This window comes from Capsicum annuum, chromosome 9 (assembly GCF_002878395.1).
Source record: "Capsicum annuum cultivar UCD-10X-F1 chromosome 9, UCD10Xv1.1, whole genome shotgun sequence".
Classification (NCBI taxonomy): Eukaryota; Viridiplantae; Streptophyta; class Magnoliopsida; order Solanales; family Solanaceae; genus Capsicum; species Capsicum annuum.
In genome coordinates, this window is record NC_061119.1 from 158,968,892 (window position 1) to 158,991,950 (window position 23,059).

Here is a 23,059-nt window from a genome sequence, read left to right on the forward strand (position 1 = left end):
CTTAACCAAACAGTGCAGTACAAAAATGTCTCGATCAGAGATATTGCTTAGAGATCTTTTCTGGGGGATCAGTCTAGTACCAATTATGTGATCCATAATACGAAACTTGAAATAGAAGGACAGGGGACCAAAACTTGTTGAAGCAGAGTCAGTTTCTGACCAAAACTTCTTGGCTTCTTCAAAGTTGGCCTCAACATCATCGGGCCAGTTACCATTCAAAAAATAGATGCTACCAGAGAAATTAGTATCAAAGGCATTCTCGAACAGAAAATCATTCATAATGATTCTCGTGCTAAACACAAGAGTCTCGAATTCACCATTATTAGGGAAGAGGCGAAGATTTACATAAAACATACAAACTAGATCCTTATAGACCAGAAGTCCACAACGATGAAAGAGAAGGGACAAATCTTGAAACTTAAAGAAGTGATTAATATTATAAAAGAAATCTTTTAATTGACGGAGATTGATAATGTGACCGGGTATAATGGAGCAACCCTTAAAGGCAAATAATTTTTCTTTATGAGAGCATGTCCAAAACTTATGCATATCTTATGGAGTGAGAAATAGAAGAGAACTTGGATGAGGTTTCTTGGTGGAGGGGGCTGGACAGGGATTAGGACGACGTCTCTTGATGAGAGTTGACTAAGAATCTGTTGAGGACTCATCAGATGACTTGGAGAGAAAAACAAGGCTATCGAGGAGGGATTTGGGAAGAGATTTGGATATGGTCTCTATTGAACGGGTTTTGGTCATGGGAGAGAGGAGAAGGTGAATTTTAAAAGGGGAAGATATAGAGAGAAGATGACGGTTAGGAGGACTAGAGGAGGATTGGGAGGAAGTATGTGATTGTTAGAAAAGATAGATGAGGGGAAACCAAAGAGATGTAAGGGAAAGGGTTACTGATGGAAGTGAAAAAAAGGTAGTTGAATGAGTGTTGGGGAGGTAAAGAGGTGCAAAGACGGCAAAAGAGGCATGAAAAGCGGTGAGAGTAATGATGACTTCCCTTTTGAATTTTTATTTTAAAAATAACCATACAATTAGAGAAAATAATAATTTTCCAAAAATAAAGCTCATAAGTCATTAATATTAAGAATACCTAGTCTTTTTCTAAGTTAACAAAATCTTTCTTCTAACAGGGGTTTTGTAAAAATATCTGCCTTGATTTTTGGAATCAACAAATGTTAATAAATTTTATACATGATCACGAATAAAATGATGCTTGATACCAATATATTTCGCCCTAGAATGATGCACAATATATTTAGATAGACTAATAGCGCTGGTGTTATCGCACATAATGGGAATAGATTCAAAAGACAAATTAAAATCAAGTAGTTGATGTATAATCCATAAAATTTGAGTACCATAACTCCCAACGGCTATGTACTCGGCTTCAGTTATTGAAAATACAATTGAAGTTTGCTTCTTGCTGTGCCATGAAATCAGGGCATCACCAAGAATTTGACAAGTTCCACTGGTGCTTTTTCTATCACTTTTATCACCTGCAAAGTCAACATCTGAATATATAATTAAGTTGAAATAAGAAAATCAAGGGTACCATAGTCCAATGTCTCGAGTTCCTATAAGGTATCGGATAATCCTTTTGACAGCAATCAAATGATACTTTTTGGGAGCGTCTGGAACCTAGCCCACTTACATACGCTGAACATGATGTCTGATCGACTGGTAGTTAGGTATAGTAGTGATCCTATCATTCCCCTATACATTTTCTCATCAACATCCTTACCAGACAAGTCTGAATCAAGGCTTGTGGATGGACTCATTGGAGTTCCATAGTCCTTTTCTTTTTCTATATCGAATTTTTTGATGAGTTTCTTCGTGTACTTGGCTTGACTAATGAAAGTACCTTTGGGAGTTTGTTTGATTTATAATCCTAAGAAGAATGTGAGCTCACCCATAAGACTTATTTCGAATTCTAATTTTATTAAGTTAGCAAAATTCTCACGCAAAGAGATATTAGAACTACCAAAAATAATATCATCAATGTAAATTTGCACATTAAGAAGATTTGAATCAAGCAACTATATGAATAGAGTTGTATCAATTTTACTGCTTTGAAAATTGTTATTTAGTAAGAAAGTACTCAATCTCTCATAACAAGCCTTTAGAGCTTGTTTGAGGTCATAGAGTGCTTTTGATAATTTGAAAATATGGTTTGGATACGACGGATTTACAAACCCTGGAGGTTGTTTTACAAAAAATTCTTCATGAATAAAACTATTTAAGAAGGAACTTTTTGCATCATTTGATATAGCTTAAAATATTTGAAAACAACAAAAACTAATAAAACTTAAATTAACTCTAACCTTGCTATGGAGGCAAAGGTCTCGTCATAATCAATACCTTCTTGTTGGGAATAGACTTGAGCTACAAGTCTGGCTTTGTTTCTAATAACCTTACTTTCTTCATTAAATTTGTTTCTGCAGACCCATCTAGTTCCACTTATCGAGCAGTTTCTTCGTCTTTCAACCAAAGTCCAAACTTAATTTCATTAAAACTGGTCTAATTCTTCCTTCATAGATATGCCCCATGATTTATTTTGAGGGCCTCATCGATTTTCTTTGGTTCAATTTGAGACACAAAGGCAACATATGTTTATCTTCTCAATGATGCTCTTGTTTGTGCTCTATCTTCTAGATTTTCAATTATGAGTTCATTTGGATAGCTAGCATCATGTTTCCATTCTCTTAGAACACTTGGTTTCACTATTTCTATTGTGGGAGTCGACTCTTGAGAGGGTGTAGTTGACTTGTCTTGTGATGGCTCATAGGTTGTGTTGCTATTTTCTCCAAATTATAGATTACTCACCTATTCTTCATCAACACTTAAACTCATAGGGGGTGATTAGATTTATCAAGTACAATATGCATAGATTCCTCAACACACACAGTTCTTTTATTAAAGACTCTGTAAGCACGACTAGTGGGAGAGTACCTAAGGAAAATACCTTCATCACTTCGAGGATTAAATTTTCCAAAGTTATTCTTACCATTGTTGTGAATAAAATATTTGCAGCCAAAAGAAGAGAAATAACTAATGTTGGACTTCTTTCCTATCTAAGTTCATATGGTGTTTACTTTGGAATAGGTCTGACCAGGCATCTGTTGAAGATGTGGCATGTTGTGCTCACTGCTTCTGCCCAAAAGTGATCTAGGAGATTATGTTCTAACAGTATGGTTCTGGCAGTTTCTTGGAGAGTCCTATTCTTTTGCTCCACTACACCATTTTGCTGAGGAGACTGAGGTAAAGAAAAGTTCTGAGAGTATCCTTTCTGAGCATAATGCTCCTCAAACCCCTTCTTTTCAAATTCTCCTCCGGGATCACTGTGAACGTAAGTGATGAGGTGTCCAACTTCTCTCTGTACTTTTCTACTAAAAATATCAAAGTTTGTTAAGGCCTCATATTTATGAGCAAAAAACATTACCTAAGTAAAATGTGAGTAATCATCAACTATAATGAAAATATATCTCTTTCCACCAATATTTACGGTCTTAGTGGCGCCAAACAGATCCATGTGGATTGTTTGAAGAGGTTTGGTAGTAGAGATAATTTCCTTGACTTTGAATAATGTCCAGGTCTGTTTAACCAATTGGTAGGCATCACAGATATGATCCTTTTCAAACTTGAGTTTTGGCAGACCCTTCACAATTTCCAGTCTGGACAACTTCTCAATGATATACATACTAGCATGCCCAATCTTTCTATACCACAATCAAGTATCATTGGTTTTCATGGTGAGGCAAGTTAAGGCAGCAAAGTCAGGACTATTTAAGACATAAATCTTATCAATGTGTTCACCAATGAGAGAGATATTTTTTTTGTTATGTTTGATTGAGCAGTTTTCATCTTTAAAAAAGACTCCAAATCTGGTGTTACACAGATAACTGATGCTAAGCAGATTGTGTTTAAGGCCGTCTACTAGATATACTTCAGTGAATTCACATGATGAGATGAGTTTTACTGAGCCAACTCTAATGACGTTGCCTCTAGCATTGTAACTAAATCTGACTGATCCCCTACTTATTTTTTTTAGAGTAGAAAAACTTTTCTTTATTTCTGGTCATGTGTCTAGAACATTCTCTATCAATGACCCACATTCTTTTCTTATAGCTCGTGCGGACCTTTTCCTACAAAATAAAAAGATTTTATTTATTTAGGTACCCAAGTGGTCTTGGGTCCTTACGAGTTAGATGTGCTTTCTTTGGGCTTCCAAACCCACACACTTTTAGGCTTATGCCTACAGCTGTAGGATTTGTGCCCTCTCTATCTACACTCGAGAAGAGAAGAAGGTCTTGGCTGATTTAAATGATTCTGATGAGGAACTTGAATTATTTTTAAAAAAGTTTGATCTCACAAAACTGTGACTTGGTGATCTCTTAATACTGTTTAATTTTATTTTTAAATCATCAATATCTTTATGAAGTAAGTCAACTTCAATTTGATATACTTCAATTTCTATGTGATAACTTCTTTGTTCATCTTTGAGTTTTCATTTAAATCGAGTTTCACAACTCTTCTTCTCTTGAACGAGTTTGTTATATTCATCTAGAAATTTTTAAAACTCGTCAGCTATCATAGTTAAATTAGATTCAAGAGTATTACAATTATGAAAATTGTGTAGTCTTACCTCGCTAGATTCACCTGTTGCCATGAAGCACATATTGGCGACTTATATTTCTTCTTCGATTTCATCTTCATCACTCCAGTCTCCAAAAATTTAATTCTTCTCGGATATTCTTCTTCTTAATTCTGGACAGTTTTGTTTAAAGTGGCCAGGCCTTCTACAGTGAAAACAGCGATCATCATTTCCAGTAGAGTCATTATTTTTGGCTCCTTGGGATCTTTGTTGTCTCCCTCTCATAATCTGCCTTACTCTACGATTAATGAGGGTCATTCCTTCGCTATTGGCTTCTTCCAAAATATTCTTTTCTTCAGTTAGAGAAGTGTTGAAGGCTACTGATTTCTTCTTTTCCTTCTTATGGTACCTGTTCATATAATTTCGTTCATATGCAATGATTTTACCTCATAGTTCGTCATATGTCATGTTGTGAAGATCCCCATCTTCCAGAATGGCAGCCTTGGTTTCCCAAATTTTTGGGAGACTTCAAACTAGCTTCTGAACGTGCAGGCTATGTGGATAGATCATCTCAATGATTTTAGTTTGCATACGATCTTGCTGAATCTGGCAAACATTATTTCAATATTCTCATTCTCTTCTATTTTGAACAGCTTGTATTCATTGACTAAGGTAGCAATCTTTGACTTCTTGACTTTGGTGGTTCCTTCATAGTTTACCTCCAATTTGTCTCACATTTCTTTTGCAGTCTCACAAGCTGATATCTTATCATATTCTTCTCTACTAACTACACAAAGAAGTAAACTTATAGCACGTGCATTAGTTTGGATTACCTCTTGTTGTTCTTTGGTGACCTCGAAACTTTCAATGTATTCTATGTAAGTATTGCTAGATTTCTTGTCTTTGTCCTTTTGGTTCTCCTTGAGTCCTAGAATCAGCTTTGGATCCTTCTTGATGACAACCCAGGCTTGGAAGTCATTTGATTGGATAAATATTCTGAATCTATTCCTCCAGTAAGAGTAGTGTTGTCCATTAAAGTATGCTGGTCTTGTGGAGGAGTGACTATCTTGAAGAAAAACAACGGGAATTTGATAATTTGTCATTTGATCTTTGCTCACTTGCGGTAAATCAACACTGTTGGTGAGACCTGCTCTGATACCAATTGAAATTTAAGAGGGGAGGGGTGAATTGAAAATTTTCTGTGAGTCGACTATTGGCTCCTCACAGTCGACTCTCCTGCAGATTAGTACACTTCACAAAACAGATTAGGTTCGAAGTAATCAAGAAAATAAATAATCAAATGTAAAGTAAAGACACTGAGATTTATCCTGGTTCGGAACACCAATGTGGTGCCTACTTCCAGTCCCCTTGGATTTCAATGTTTCCTTAGATCGTTCAATGTCGGGCTCAAGTACAATGATGGGAAACAAATTCCAAAGACTTAATTTGTTCTTCAAATCTTGTGACACCGCTTCAATTTGTGTTACAAAGTTAATTCGATCCTACTCTTTGCATAACAATTGTAAACTAAGAGTTACAAAGTTTCGTGAGACTAAGATTGAGACAATTTAAGATTCTTCTTAAAGTTGCGTAACCCTTGTCTATTTTAGTTTTCTTTTTTTATAGTCTTCGATTGTTATTCTTCATAGGAAAACCAGGATATTTCTTCTCAATCAAGGATTTGAATTAATTCCTTGATTGAGGAATGTAGCCATATGATATGTTCATATCAGATATATCCATTTACGGCTTTTACTCACGTCCATATAAGATATGTCTATTATTTTTTCTTCCTTTTATTTTTGTAGTGATTGATGCTCTTTCAAGTTTGTTTGTGATCTTTTATTCCTTTTACTTCATTATGATTGATCTGATCTGCTGCGTTTCTAGGATCGAGATTTTCCTTCCGATTGTTTTCATTTTGATTGATTCATTTGGATGTCGTGGATCTTGATTTGATGTCCTTCTATTCTTGGAGTCGACTTCCTTATTTGTTTCATTCAGTAGTCCTCTAATATCTTGCAAGGATCCACTCATTAGTCATTATTAAAACATAAACTTAAGAGGCTAACATGTATTGGCATTAGGGTTGGCACCGGTTGGATATTTGGTTGAGGTTGTTTGGTTATGATTAGAGACTTACTTTATTTCCTTTAGATTATTATTTTTTATTTTGTTATATGTTCGAAATTCATCCGACATGGGGTGTAGGGTGGTCAATATCGAGGTATTGGGGGTGGTCTCCGGTCCTGGTTGGACTTGAGATACTCGACACGACTAGGCCCTGGTTCGGATCGTGTCAGTTACTGTTCTTCTTCTAAAATATTGACAAAAGTAAATAAAATATGAAAAATCTCATTAAACCTAACTTTTACACAAAAGTTCCTTAAATATTGATTGAACATTCACCCTTTTTTTTATGTAAACATTGAACATTCATCTACCATTTACATTAAGCAGGAAAAATAGTAGACAGAAACAAAATCAAAACTACACCAAAATAATACGATAATCGAGATATCAAAATAATATGACGATTACACTAGATCTTTAAGCAAAAATTTCTTAAAATCCGACCGAACATTTATCTACCACCTGTATGAAGCAGAGTAATAACAGATATCAATAGAATAGAAAATATGACAAAATAAAAGCTAACCTTTATATAAAAGTTCCTTAATGACCGATCGAGTATTCATCTATAGTAGATAGAAACAAAATAGAAACAACAATAAAATAAAACGATAATTGAAATATCAGAACAATATGATTATTAAACTTGATTAATTTACCACCTGGTTAACAATATAATTGAAATAAAACGATGAATATTCATTTACCACATGTATTAAGCAAAAATAAAAAAATAGAAGCAAGAAAAAGAGCAGAAAGTGCAGCATAATTAAAATATCAGAACAATACGATTAAATCTAACTTTTACAGAAAAATTTCTTAAGCCCGACCGAACAATAAGAAAAACAATACATAGTAATATAATAAAAAATATAATAAAACAATACGATAATCAAGAAATCAAAATAATACGATTAAATCTAAATTTTATACAAAAGAAACTTCAAAGCCTAACCTAGCCCAATCAAATCTTGATTGGTTTTAAATTCTACAAACCTAAAGCAAATTTTAAATCAAAATTTAAAAAAAAAAAAAAAAGATAATGTAAATTGTAATAATTGATATAAGAACAAAGAAAAACTGGATAAATAAAGATTTTGTAGGATTTTGTAGAGATGATCACATTAGTCTTTTTAAGTTGTAAGTTTTCACTGATTATTGTATTCATGTTTAGTTTGACTCAAAAAATAAGATGAATGCTATCGAATGGTGATCGACTTGTGGGATTGAATGTAGACAAGAGTTTGAAAGATTGTGCATCAATTTCGTGTTTTCTCCTTTTGTTTTTTAATGATTAAGATCATAAGAATAATATTGATTATTTTTTCCCTAATATTTTTTATATGATTTTTCTTTATTTGTAGTTTATATGAATTTTTAATTTTCATAAGCTTACAAATTTTTTTGTCTCAAAATAGTAACGCCGCTTTGTTGGATATAATTATTTTTTCCTTCTATAAATAATGTAATAAATAAGTTCACTAGTACAATAATAAACGACTAAGGGGTCGTTTTGTTGGAAAACAAGTTTTGCTGGGATAAGTTATGCTAGTATTAGTTATATTGAGATTAGGTGCATTGAAATTAGTTATCCTAGTATTACTTTTTAGTGGTTGTTTGGTTTGTGGTACTAAAAATAATATGCATTGCATTCTTTTTAAGAATAGATAGTTTGTTTACAAAAATACCCTTCATCATATTTAGCTTAATTATTTTCATTTATATTAAATCTTACAAAAGAAATTAAAAAATTACTAATTTTTTTTTAACTTTATTAGTTTCTTTTTCTTAAAATTTATATTAATACTTCTTAAATGTGTATGAAGCTTTAACATTTCATGTTAAATTACTTTTTTTTTTTAATTCTATAAAATGTTGATAATCTCATTTTTTCTCAAAAAAAAAATCATCATCAAAAAATGTGAAAAAGATTTATTCACATTTTTCATTATTTAGTATCATTAATATTTGGAGAGTCAAATTGTATTTTTAAAAAAATTAAATTTTCATATATTTTTAGCTAAATATTAAAAAAATTATTTAATAATTAAGCATATATTAAGTTAGAAAGGAAATGTCAGCATACTTTAATTATTTGTCCATGATAAATTTGTCGAAAAAAATAAAAAATTGAAATAAGATTAATAAACATATCTATAAAATAGAAAGACAATAAACCCTTGGATCAATTTTAAATTTGATAGTATAAATAATTTTTATGGTATCACTATTGTTTTTTCATGACTCATTACTTTTGTAACATTTAATAAACTCATATAATTGTTCAAATTTACCAAAATGGATAAAAATTTGTAGAATAATTAAAATTTAAATTATGAATAAAATTGACAAAAATATTTGATGTGAACACTACCAAAATCTCATGTTCTCTCTTATATATTGTAGTACGGTAATATATATATATATATATATATATATATATATATATATACTAGATTAGGTGTACACGCCTCGCGCATGTACCTTATTTTATTGAGTCAAATGTCATACTAAATTGTATATTTGTTTAAATAATAAAGATGAATATAATAATTAAATTCAACATCTTTTGAAGAATTTATTTAATTAAATCTAACTTTTACCAAAAAATTTGTCAAAGTCGATCGACATTCATCTGCCACCTACAACTGCAACAAATAATACGATGATAGAGACATCAAAACAATATAATTAAGTCTAACTTTTACAGAAAAAAATTGCTCAAAGACGTCTGACACGCATCTACTATCTGTAAACTATAACAAAATAATATGATAATAGAAATATCAAAATAATACAACTAAACTTAACCTTTACACAAAAAAAATTCTCAAAAATAGAGATATAAAAACAATACAATTAAACCTAATCTTTACCTAAAAAAATGCATCAAAGCCAACCGTTATTCATCTACCACTTGTAAATTACTTGAATAAAAATAAAGAAGATATATATACATATATGTTGAATTCTATTATTAAACATCTACCAATCTAAATATACAATCGAATCAAGTTAAATGAGCATCAATCGTATTTTCCCAATAAGTGAATCAATTTCTTCCATAGTTTAACGTGCATCTCAATATTTATAGAAGTATTTTCTTAATACAATCCTATTTTAGGGTTATTTTTCTATCCTATTTTAGGAGTATTTCTCTAATAAAAATATTAATTGATTCTTCTTCCATATATTTTAGAAACCTCATATATTTTATGAGAAAAGAAATTCCTTAGGGAACTCAAAGAAGTCCATACTTATGATTTGGTACACCGAACTTAGCTTGGTGAGATCTGAAAAGGAGAAGGTTTTACATACGATGCATAAGTTAGTAAAACCAATTTTGATGTTTAATTATTTTTTCTGCATTAATGACACTTTTATACGAAAGTCAAACCTCCGTACTTCTTTTTCCTTTTATAATGGAATGTTTTTAAATTGAATTGCTTAAAATCAATATTTTATCAAACTATATTATTTTTAAATTTTATTTTTAGATTGAAAATAAAAGGTGCATTTGTGTTCGTATAGAAAGTTTTCAAAAGTTGCCTTCAATAAACAAAGATGTAAAAGAACCCTCTTTCATATATTTAAGGAGTCCTTAATTCATATAAATTTCTTTTTATATATTTTAGGAGTTTAAGTAATATTATAAATATAATTAAATAATAATTCAAAGAAAAATAGTGAAAAGACGATTTTGTCAAAAACGGAGACTTTTAATGAAGGATAAAAAGTTCAAATCACTTTTCTAAGGATTTTCACACTTTTAATATATTATAGATATAGATTTTATATATATATATATATATATATATAGTGATAATGAAGAATTTGATCGGTAATTATGTCTTTTTATAACTTTATTCCTAGTACAACTTAGGATATGATTGTTATCCCACTAAATATATAAAATAACTTATCTTCATATTATTTATTAATATCAAAATTAATTATTTTTAATTTTAAAATTATTATTTTATCCTAGAATTATTTATATTACTGTCTCACACCAAATGACCCTAACAGTACTCGTAGGGAATATCATAATCATAACTCAAGACACAACGAAAAGCAAGAAGTCCGTCTTCGCCAATCGCTGTTTAACAGGGAATTGGGGTTTAACTCAGTTCAACCAAATACTATTAATTTCGCTCGCCTGTTGCTAAACTGCTAAACCCTAATTCCTCCTAAGTTTGACGGATTCCAAAATTGGATCTCTCTCTGTTACAGCGAGTAAGCTCTATTGAAATTCTGAGATCAAGCAACCCACTAGTATTGTATGTATTGTTTTTGGTTCTGAAATTTGGGCCAAGAATCAGCGTTTCAGCTCTCCACTTATCCTTTAATTGGATCTTATTCACTTTGTTACTGTGTGTGATTTCTATGCTCAAAACTTCAATTGATTGATTGGTCTTGTAGCAGTTGTCAAGTAATTTCCTTAAAATGTCTGTTATTTCTTCTGCCTCCTTACTTATCTAAAAGAGAAACAACCTTCTGCATCTTCTGAAAAGCAGTGTGCTGAACATTTAGTAACTTTTTACCTACTTTATTTCGTTTGGTTCCACATTCCTTCTGGAAGTATCCATGCATGTCCACTCTAGCTTTAGAAATTGAAAGTATGAGTGTGAACCCACATTCTGTATTCTCTATTAGGTTCACCCAAAAAGGTTGTAATTTTGTTCTTTTGGCACATTTTTTTTGGATGCTTCATATTTTGGTTTTGTTAGAAGAGAGCTTATGAAAAATGAGGGCATCAGGTGCTTTTCTTTGGACAAATTAAAGAAAAGGTTGATGAGCTCCTTTCTAGTTCCCGTGTTGTACTCTGACTGTTTCTAACCTATTAATACTTCCCAGGATATAATGCTGTACTCACATACTTGTTGCTAATTAATGGACCCTGATAGCAAGAGATTTGGAAGAGGTAAGACCCTTATAGTATTTGCTTGTCCCTTTAAAACAGAAGTAGTAACATACAGTCTTTTTGCATGTTTCCCTATATTGGTTACTGCAGATATTTGATATTGCGAGGTTCTTTATGTGCACAACTAGCTTCTGTCTTACAGTATAGTGCATTTCATTTCATCAGTTTTTTGCTCAAATGTGCAGCTGGCCGATTGATTTGCCCTTGCAATCCTTGTTTTATGGGGAAATTATCTCTTTCAGGATGTAAAAGTGATCTTTCACTGCTTTCTTATTTTTGTGAGGTTCTTCTACATCCAAAGGATGCATGGTTCATTCTGGAGAGAAGAAAAGGACTAGTGATGCTATGTTATATCTTTGGGGCTTTGCATGTGGCATAATTGTTTATCATAGAATGAGGTTTTGCAAAAGTTTGTCATCACAAAACAATGTACTCTCAAGCACTTTTTTTCATCACCTGGATGGTGTTAGCTGTCAGATTATAATTCTTTGCTTTGGATCATTGTGACTATTATAAAGCCAAGATTGATTAAATCTTGACAAAGGGAATTGATATTTTGTTTACGCGTGAGGTTCTGAAAAGGTTACTGGACTACCAAAGAATATGGGGTTTCTTTTACTTACCTAAAAAAAAATGATTATGGGTTTTCTCGAGGTGCTTGGATTTATCGCTTGATGTCTGATGATGGATTAAAATTCAGATGCTGATATGGTTATCTTTTTGATAACCAAGATAATTAACCATATCCGAGTCTGAATTTTAATCCATCATCAGACTCTGATATGGTAATCTTTAGGATGCCTATCATTTTTAATCAAGACGTCTTTAGTTTATAACTGTTTTGGTTTGGCCAAAATGCACTACCAGGGCCCGGAGAACTTACAGGTGCTGTGGATCTTATTAGTCACTTCAAATTGTTGTCTCATCACGAGTTCTTCTGCAAGAGGTCACTTCCGTTGTCTATTTCAGATACCCACTATCTTCACAATGTGGTGGGGGACACAGAAATTAGGAAAGGGGAAGGGATGCAGTTGGATCAGCTTATACAGGATACTTCCTTGTCAAGAGAGACGAGTTCCTGCATCCAGCCATTTGACCTAGATGCCCTTGGAGAAGCTTTTCAACTACGTGAAGCGGCTCCAGTGGATCTGCCTCATGTAAGAAATCTACTGATTGAAGCTTAAGTGACAACGATCCATTTGAGTTAAGTGTCTTTTAATAATCCATTAAATTCTTTTGTTTCAAAGTCTGAGAAAGGCATCCCTACTGTAGCTGGGAAATCTAAAAGTGAGTTGAAAGACAAGGAGAAGAAACATAAAAAGCACAAAGATAAGGACAAGGAGAAGGACAAAGAGCATAAGAAGCACAAACATCGTCATAGAGATCGAAGTAAAGACAAGGATAAAGACAAAAAGAGAGATAAAAGTGTTCATCATGATTCTGGTGCTGATCATTCGAAGAAACATCACGAGAAGGTTTGCTTCTGGCAAAACTTTGTGACAATTGGTGCAATATGTTGATTCTTACTAAATGTATCATCTGCTTTTTTGGTATGAAAAAATTTAGATGATTTGTTCGAAGAAAAGCTCTTTTAAATTAATTTGCTAAATATTGTCTTTTCTTAATGAATTGTCTAAAGCTGATGAAATATTTGCCGTGCGGTAGAACTTTGCTGAACGTTATCCTTGCTTAAATTTCACTGGATCATACAATTTCATTGAATTTGTTATCCTTTTTTGTTGCGATCAGGACCCTGTGAAATGATCTGCTGCCTGACTCTTTAGTTAATAAGGCAAAAGGTTGAGTTTGCTCTATGTTTAGTTTATTTAGATACTTCGACATCAGTGTATAAAACTTTCTTGCTGCTGTAGCTTTGATACAGCTCAAGCAATCGTCTCTCTTCTGACCCATTTGGGGAAACCTGAACTTTGAATTTGTTTATCTCATATTTTGAAAAGGTAAGGAAAAATTTCATATATGAAGCAGCACAAAGACTGTTAGCTGTATAATATCAGCAGGGGAATATCAAAAACAAAAGAGCCTCAGCTAGTCCCAAAGTTATTCTAAAATCTATAGCACTATTTCCACCTCATTTACATATTCGAGTCTACTTGGTGGACGGAGTTAGCTGGTACCTGTTGCTGGTGGGAGGTGGGAGGTGGGAGGTGGGAGGTGGGAGGTGGGAGGTGGGAGGTGGGAGGTGGGAGGTGGGAGGTGGGAGGTGGAAGGTGGCGGCAGGTATCCTGTGGAATTAGTCGAGGTGCGTGCAAGCTGGCCCGGACACCACGGTTATCAAAAAAAAAATTCGAGTCTACACCTAAAACAAAACAAAAGTATACAATTAGCGTTTATGTTGTGAATAGTTGGCACCATCATCAAAGCGTCTTCTATTTCTCTCGTTCCGCATGGTCCACCATATGCAAGCATGTATGGTGCTGCATTAGATGAGAGGTTGACTTTGTAAATTTCTGTTTGCAAAACTTGGTTGTTCCCCCTTTCCATTTTAAGTTCTTGTTCTAATGATGCTTATCTACAGTCTACTGAGATGCTTTTTGAAAATCACCAATATTTGCTGGAGTTTAGGACTTCGGCCAGAAGCAACAATGATTCTTCACAGTATTGAAAGGGATGAATGATTATGATATTTTCATTGATCCTAGAAAAGGAAGCATGATGGAGAGGAGGAACTTAATGACGTTCACAAACACAAGAGAAGCAAGGTAGAACTGAATAATTTTGAATTGATATGATCCTTTATCTTTGGCATTTATATACTGTAAGGTGGTGTTTGGACAACTTTCTTCAAGTGTTTTCCTTGGAGAAATATTTTTGAGGAAACTTTTTTTGTGAGAAAAATCTCTGGATAGTTGTAGTACGAAGTTGCGTGTTTTTTGGTTTAAATATTTCTATTTTTTTTTTTCAAAAGTAACCCAAAACTTTTTTGTCGGAAACATTTATGAAAGAACTTATTAAAAGAACTTAACCAAACAAGTATCCAGAAAGTTTCTAGTGTATTTTTATGAACAAGCTACATAGGTGATCTTACATTAGCACCTGTATCTGTATCTTTTTTCTAACTCCGCCGTATTCACATGCTGAAATATTGCAGCACAAGAGCTCAAAGATTGATGAGATTGGTGCGATAAAGGTAGCAGGCTGAAATATGGGTGTGATTCTATCATTTGTTTTATCCTCAAACTTTGCAATTGAGAATTTGGAGGGATCCTTTACTTAGTATTGTGGAATATCAGAGGTACAGAAGTTAATGTCATGCTATATCCCATTAATTGAACAACTTATTGGCTTGCCCTATTGCTTCAAATCTTATATTTTTCACACTGGTAAGATTGTTCCATAGAGTTCACAGCTTGGTCAAGTCGCACCACGATTTTGTTCATATGTGATTTTGCTTTTTATAGTGGAGCTTTGTTTTCGTTTTCTGTAATTACCAATGTCAAATTACAGACGCATTAACTATCTTTACTGTGTTAAAGGAGCAGCATATGAAGAATCAGGCATACTTTCTGTGCTTTAGTTAGGCATCTAAATTAGTATTTCTCCTCCTGAAAACCCAGATAAATTTATCTCCAGTATTTATATGTAGATACATGTTTCTTTTTTAAAATGCTAAGACTTATATCATCTCAACAGATTAAATATTAAAAACATCAAGAGGCTTTAAATATTAAAAACATCAAGAGGCTAAACTATGGTTGGGGTAAGATAAATATCAGGCAAGTTGTGGCAAAAACTCAACATGCATATTATCGTACTGCCTGACTCTATCCTAAGATAAGTGTAAATAATTCAATATCTACCCGGGCCTACATGTTAACTGGATAATAAAAGGTGAAAGTTGCTGAAGGTTAGTTGGAAAAGGATTGAAATTTCTTATCCATATTGGCAATACAAGCAATCATTTTTTTGTGATCCCTTAGCTCTTTGTTTCCAATTATTATAGAATATTCTCTCATACAAGGGTTAAATATACTTAAGATTCTTAGTTGTCACTAAAAACTTTAATCCGCAGAGGATGTTTATGACCGTGTAAAAGGGAGTATTTCAATTGACCAAGTGTCTGGGTATTTGTATTTATCCAACTTAGATTATGAATGCTTAGGCTGAATGGTTCTGTGAATTTGCAGTATGATAGTTGTTACTGTGGACATATTTGCCAGTGAGAGTGGAAACTAGACGCTATCTGAAGGAATTCCATGAGCTGCTTGAGCAAATTGTCTAACTTTTTGCTCAAGCATCCTGTCCTTAATTTTTTTTTTCAAATTATACAGAGGGGAAGGGGATTAAAAGACGGGGAATCGAATCCTCCACCAACAAGGTGGAGGTTCAAGTAGCCAACCAGCCAATAGGGGCCGTGATGGGTTCAAGCACCTGGGTGCATAAAAACATCAATTTGAATATGTCCAATATTTCTTCATAAATCTGATCACTCTCTGGTTGGTAAAATTATCATTTAAAATAGATATTGATGCAATCCTTGATATTTTTTAAGGAAAAGCTGATGTAAACAGATGCAGCTTTATTGTCAAGTTTTTGTTTCACACTTAATTGAAGTCTCTGACCTATTTTTCGTTATCCTCCTATTATTCTTCCCTACTTCTGTTCTCTAGACAAGAAAAGAGAACAGTATCAGAAGGAAAAAAAGAAGAAGTGACAAAAGTGAAAAAGGAAGATAATTACCTTTTCGAGTATTAGAAGTAGGAACTTGACTTTACAGTATAAACTTGCATTTCATCTCATTGTTAAGACCCTGTATGCATTTTACAATTGTTAAGACTGGTTCTGTGTAACCAATTGGCAAGTATTTTGCTCCTTCCGGAAATTTGTGAGGAAGGGATCCCAAAAGGAAGAAAAATAACTTGATAGTCTGCATAGGTCTATAATCGGATGGACCATTTCTTATATATATGGTCCGTATACTTGCATTTGTTTTAGAATTCACTTTTTCTGGATGAAAGGAAGGAGACATTTTACTTGTACTTTGTTTCTCTACAAGAACGTTAAGATTGCATAAGAAGTGTTTGTAGCAGCCTAGTATGCATTCCTTAAGTGCAAATGTAGGCAGTCCTTTGACTGCTAGTCTGAAAATCAAATGCCAGCTACTACCAACACACATTCATCTCTCTCTCTCCTCTCCCTAACTATCGTGTGTTTATTTGTAGAACTGTAGCTGTGATAAGGAAAAAAGAGATGGAATCGGATGGCAATGTATAATTTGTTTACAGTTATTGTAGAAAGGCTAAACAAGACACAATTAGAAGAGTACTTCAGCATATGATATTAAACAATGCGTCAAACAAAAGATGCACTTATGTTTTCAGACGTCCTGAAGGGACTCCAAAAAATGCACATTTCGGATTAAGAAAAGCAGCTACCTGTTCAGTTGCTGGAATTTTGTATTTGAGGTGTTATAGAAAGGTTAAATAAGATAGACTTTGGACAGTGCTTCGACATGTGAATGTTGAATGGTTGGATTTGATAAAAGCAGCTTCGTGTTCATTCTGTGTTGTATCTCTGTTATTATATCTTGTTTCATGTTCTATGACGACTTTGTTTACTGTCATTATGTCCTTAGCTGGGGGTCTATCGGAAACAACCTCTCTACTTCTTCGGAGGTAGTGGTATGGACTGAGTACATTCTACCCTCCTCAGACCCCACTATGTGGGAATATACTGGGTTTGTAAATATAGTTAATAAGCATGATCTTTAACATAATCAATAGCATAATCGTCAATATAATCAATAAGCATGCTTTTTAGCATAGCCCATAATGTGTTCGCCTATATATTCAATAAATATGATCACTAACATAATCAATATGCATTATTAAAAGCATAGGCAATGACTCATCATAAGCTTAATCAAAGATTCATTCATAGCACAATAGTTAAGCATACTTTCAACGTCACGCATCCTGACAATTAAGTACCAAGGTGTCTCAATATCTCACCACAATAAGCATTTTCTAGGTATACATAAATGTACAAAAGGTCTTCAATAACTATCACAAGTCTTGACCTAAGGTGGATCGAAGAGCCCACTTCTAAATCTCCAAAATTGTTTACCAAGCAATATTTATCCTGAACGAGGCTTAGGTATATAAATCCACCATTAGATGTTGAGCAAGCCACAACTAGTCCTAAGATAACAACTTCTCCTAATATAGAGCAACTAAGTCCACCATCTAAGGTAATGGCAATTCGGGTAAGTCTTATCCTAAGCTCGAGTGACCAAGGAAATATCCTCATTAATTGAGTCAACCAAGGTATTTCCATCCTAAAAAAGAGCTTACAAGGTAAATTTCACCTAAGATAGGAATGACTACGCTAATTATCACTAAAATAGTATCCAAAATAGCCAAAACGGTTCAACTAACCAAAATATTATAATTTAGCACATCAACACCTAAAACCCATCCCAAATCTAACACAATATCATAAACATACTATATGAAGTATCCCAATCTAACAAGGGATAAAACCTATCCTACCTGGACGCCAAAGAAAGCATATAAGATCCACTAAATCACCATTTTTTCTTTTGAGAAGCTTTCGCAAGATGTCAAGCTATCAAAATCACATTCTACTCATCAATACGAGAATAATGATACTCATATTGCACTATTGTGCTTTGGGTCCAAAAATAATCCAAAACCCTATGTGGGTTCCATTTATGGAATTATATATTTGAAATTAACCCAATATTTTCTCATGCTCAAGGAGTCATTACCCTCAAGAATGAGTGAAATTCGAGCTAATTTGGGGCTAAAATCAAGCCTCCAAGGTTTTGGATTCTTAAATAAGAAATGAGAAAATCCACTATGAAAAAAAGTGAAATCTAACCACAAATCAGAAGCTGATTGTGAAAATAAATGCTAGCCAAGATCCTAAATCACCCACAAGCTTCAATTTCAAGTTATCTTACTCCTTAGGTGTAACGACTCGAAATCTCCTTTCGGGACGTCACATGGTACTTAAGGCAAAAAGTAGCCCCAAGCTAACCCTTTGAGCCTGTCACTACATAAAATAACTCATTTCGAGATGAAATAAACAAAACACTGGCACTGTCGTATCAAATGATAGAAAATACGAAGAAAACACTTGGTCCAAACGACCATAATACTGGAAATCTCAACTTACTAACAATCTGATAAATAGGCTGACAAAGCCTCTACAACTCAAGTCTATTAGAGAGCTATTGGGACAGGTCCCCAACTGACTCAAACTGAACTGAAAGCAATAATATGTCTACTAACAATATTGAAATATCTGAAGATAGGCCCTCGAACCATGAGGACTCGCCACTATAGAGATGTAGACTAAGGTACTCGAAAATCACTGACGAGGCTGGGACTGAGCACCAGCCAGGAGAATTTCTAGGAAAGACAAAGAGTTCTTCTTAGTTATATTGTGAATCTTTTAGATAAACCTCTTAAAGAATTAGAAGGCCTAGTATACTGTGATGTGTGATTTGATCGAAATTCTGATTTTACAGACTCGGAAGGAAAAACTGTCATCCTAGTCAATCCAATTAGGATGCCCTGGACCTGATATGTCACTTGGAAAAAGTAACATGAAGCTCAGAATTAGGTGTAGTCAATACTCCCAAATAAAAAGGGAATTGATCTATGGTCGATTTCGTAACAAATCAAATAAAGAGGAATTTCTATTTGTACCTCGTAAAAAAAGCTTTTTTATTTTATGGAATGAAACATTTCCTTTCTTTTCGTGGAAAGAAATCATGTTCAAGTAAGAAAATATGTCATGGTTCCAGGAGTCTATCTATCACGTATAGACTTTAAGGGCATGGTGGCCTAACCATCAAGGTGAAGTCGAGACCTAAAAGATTGAATAGAATAATATATAGACAAGTAAATCCCTTATGGGTTCCAAGGTATTCCTTTAATTTAATTATTAAGAGTTAAGGGATTTATCATTCAAAGAGAAGTAGACTACTCAAAAAATTTCTATTTTATTTGTTGAAATTGAATTTGAATAAAGAATTAATAGAAGACGGAATCACTGAAATCTTGTTTCGTCTTTACTAGGAACTTGAGTAAGGAGTAGACACTTTTATATTAGGATTTTCTAGAGTTTTAAAATGAAAATTCCTTTCCTTATTTGGTGTACCTACTTGATCCGGATGAAAGAAAACTTTCACGTCTGATTTTGAAGGGGGGGAGATCCTATAAAATCCTATCCCAATTTTTCTTTTGCTAGGCCTATAACTAAAAAGCCCACTTTCTTATGATTACGAGGTTTATTCAAATATGAAATCCAATCTTGGAAATACAACATCCTACTTTTTTTTACTACCCAGGGTTTCGATACATTTTGCAATCGAGAAATCTCTACTGGTGAAGGTGCTATTCAAGAACAATTAACCGATCCAGATTTATGAATTATTATAGAGAATTCATTGGTAGAATGGGAAGAATAGGGGGAAGAAGGGCAGGCAGGGAATGAATGGGAAGATAAAAAAGTAGAAAGAAGAAAGGACTTTTTGGTTAGACGCCTGGAATTGGCTAAGCATTTTATTCAAGCAAATATAGAGCCAGAATGAATGGTTTTGTGTCTATTACCAGTTTTTCTTCCTTAGTTGAGACTGATCATTTGGATAGATGGGGGTAAACTAATGAGCTCAGATATTAATAAACTCTATAGAAGAGTTATCTATCGAAACAATACCCTTACCGATCTATTAACAACAAATAGATCTACGCCAGGAGAGTTAGTAATGTGTGAGGAGAAATTAGTACAAGAAGCTGTGGATACACTTCTTGATAATGGAATCCAAGGACAACCAATGAGGGATGGTCATAATAAAGTTTACAAGTCATTTTCTGATGTAATTGAAGGCAAAGAAGGAAGATTTTGTGAGACTCTGCTTGGCAAACGAGTTGATTATTTAGGTCATTATGTCATTGTCGCGGGTCCTTCACTTTCATTACATCAATGTGGATTGCCTCGTGAAATAGCAATAGAAATTTTCCAGACATTTGTAATTCATGGTCTAATTAGACAACATCTTGGTTCGAACATAGGAGTTTCTAAGAGTAAAATTTGAGAAAAAGAGTCGATTGTATGGGAAATCCTTCCAGAAGTTATGCAGGGACATCCTGTATTACTGAATAGAGCACCCACTCTGCATAGATTAGGCATACATGCATTCCAGTTTGTTTTAGTGGAGGGGCACGCTATTTGCTTACATCCATTAGTTTGCAAGAGATTCAATGTCAATTTTGATGGAGTTCAAATGGCTGTTCATGTACCTTTATCCTTGGTCGCTCAAGTAGAGGCCCGTTTACTTATGTTTTCTCATATGAATCTTTTGTCTCCGGCTATTAGGGATTCCATTTCCGTACCAACACAAGATATGATTATTGAACTCTATGTATTAATGAGTGGAAATCATCGAGGTATTTGTGTAAATAGATATAATCCATGTAATCGCAAAAACTATCAAAATAAAAAAAGGTGACAATAGTTACTATAAGTATACGAAAGAACCCTTTTTTTTGAATTCCTATGATGCAATTGAGGCTTAATGGCAGAAATGAATCAATTTAGATAGTCTTTTGTGGCTCCATTGGCGACTAGATCAATGCGTTATTGCTTCAAGAGAAACTCCCATCGAAGTTCACTATGAATCTTTAGGTACTTTTTATGAGATTTATGGACACTATCTAATAGTAAGAAGTCTAAAAAAACAAATCCTTTTTATATACATTCGAACCACTGTTGGTCATATTGCTCTTTATCGAGAAATCAAAAAAGCTATACAGGGGTTTTCTCGAGCCTATTCATATGGTACCTAACGTAATTCTATGATACCGTGGGACTTCGGGGCTTTCCAGTTCAGTTAGGTACATAGTTCTGGAATTTATATGCGAATTAAGATTGATAAAAAATAGTTTTACAATCACCGACTCAAACCTATTGATGTATCCCACTCAGCAGAATATGGAGGTATTTATGGCAGAACAGGCCAATCTGGTCTTTCACAATAAAGCGATAGATGAAACTGCCATGAAATAACTTATTAGTAGATTAATAGAGCACTTCAGAATGGCATATACATCACATATCCTGGATCAAGTAAAAACTCTGGGGTTCCAACAAGCTACTACTACATCTATTTCATTAGGTATTGATGACCTTTTAACAATACCTTCTAAGGGATGGCTCGTTCAAGATGCTGAACAACAAAGTTTGATTTTAGAAAAACACCATCATTATGGGAATGTACACATGGTAGAAAAATTAAGTCAATCCATTGAAATATGGTATGCTACAAGTGAATATTTGCGACAAGAAATAAATCCAAATTTTAGGATGATTGATCCTTTTTATCCAGTTCATATAATGTCTTTCCGGAGCTAGAGGAAATGCATCTTAGGTACATCAATTAGTAGGTATGAGAGGATTAATGTCGGATCCTCAAGGACAAATGATTGATTTACCTATTCAAAGCAATTTGCGTGAAAGACTCTCTTTAACAAAATACATTATTTCTTGCTACGGAGCCTGTAAAGGAGTTGTGGATACTGCTGTACGAACATCAGACGCTGGAACTCGTAGACTTGTTGAAGTAGTTCAACATATTTTTTTCTGTCAAATGGATTGTGGCATCACCCGGGGTATTTCTGTAAGTCCTCAGAATGGGATGATACTAAAAAGGATTTTTAGTCAAACATTAATTGGTCGTGTATTAGCAGATGATATATACATGGATTTGCGATATATTTCCACTAGAAATGAAGACATTGGCATTGGACTTGTAAATCGATTCATAACCTTTTGGGCACAACCAATCTCTATTCGAACTCCTTTTACTTGTAGGAGTACATCTTGGATTTGTCGATTATGTTATGGTCGGAGTCCTACTCATGGCGACATGGTTGAGTTGGGGAAAGCTGTAGGTATTATTGCAGGTCAATCGATTGGAGAGCCGGGTACTCAATTAATATTAAGAACTTTTCATACCAGAGGAATATTCACGGGGGTAACTATAGAATATGTGTGGGTCCCATCTAATGGAAACATAAAATTCAATAAGGATTTGGTTCATCCGACACATACACATCATGGGAATCCCATCTTTCTATGTTTTATAGACTTGTATGTAACTATTGAAAGTGAAGATATTCTACATAATGTGAATATTCCACCCAAAAGTTTGCTTTTAGTTCAAAATGATCAATATGTAGAATCAGAACAAGTAATTATTGAGATTCGTGCAGGAATATCCACTTTGAATTTTAAAGAAAAGGTTCAAAAATATATTTATTCTGATTCAGATGGAGAAATGCAATGGAGTACCGATGTTTATCATGTACCCGAATTTACATACGGTAATGTTCATCTATTACCAAAAACAAGTC

The 23,059-nt window shown here is 33.7% G+C and overlaps 1 protein-coding gene and 1 pseudogene across 6 annotated transcripts; both read left to right on the forward strand.

Moving 5' to 3' along the window:
* Window positions 1–10,761: 10,761 nt before the first annotated feature.
* LOC107842418 (mediator of RNA polymerase II transcription subunit 19a) lies at window positions 10,762–17,174 on the forward strand. Of its 6 annotated transcripts, none has more exons than XM_047397060.1 (7): window positions 10,771–11,165; window positions 11,591–11,657; window positions 12,525–12,814; window positions 12,905–13,132; window positions 14,318–14,377; window positions 14,767–14,805; window positions 16,838–17,174. In XM_047397060.1, exons 2-7 carry the CDS (start codon window positions 11,627–11,629, stop codon window positions 16,907–16,909), a joined length of 720 nt encoding a protein of 239 aa, XP_047253016.1. In that variant the 5' UTR covers window positions 10,771–11,165; window positions 11,591–11,626; the 3' UTR covers window positions 16,910–17,174. The 6 variants fall into 6 exon arrangements, 5 of the variants coding, with proteins under 5 accessions (XP_016541742.1, XP_047253016.1, XP_047253018.1 ...); XM_047397062.1 differs by having other exon boundaries at window positions 10,771–11,013; XM_047397059.1 differs by having other exon boundaries at window positions 10,771–10,969.
* Window positions 17,175–17,868: 694 nt separating this feature from the next.
* On the forward strand, window positions 17,869–21,645 carry LOC124887132 (annotated as a pseudogene).
* Window positions 21,646–23,059: the final 1,414 nt, after the last annotated feature.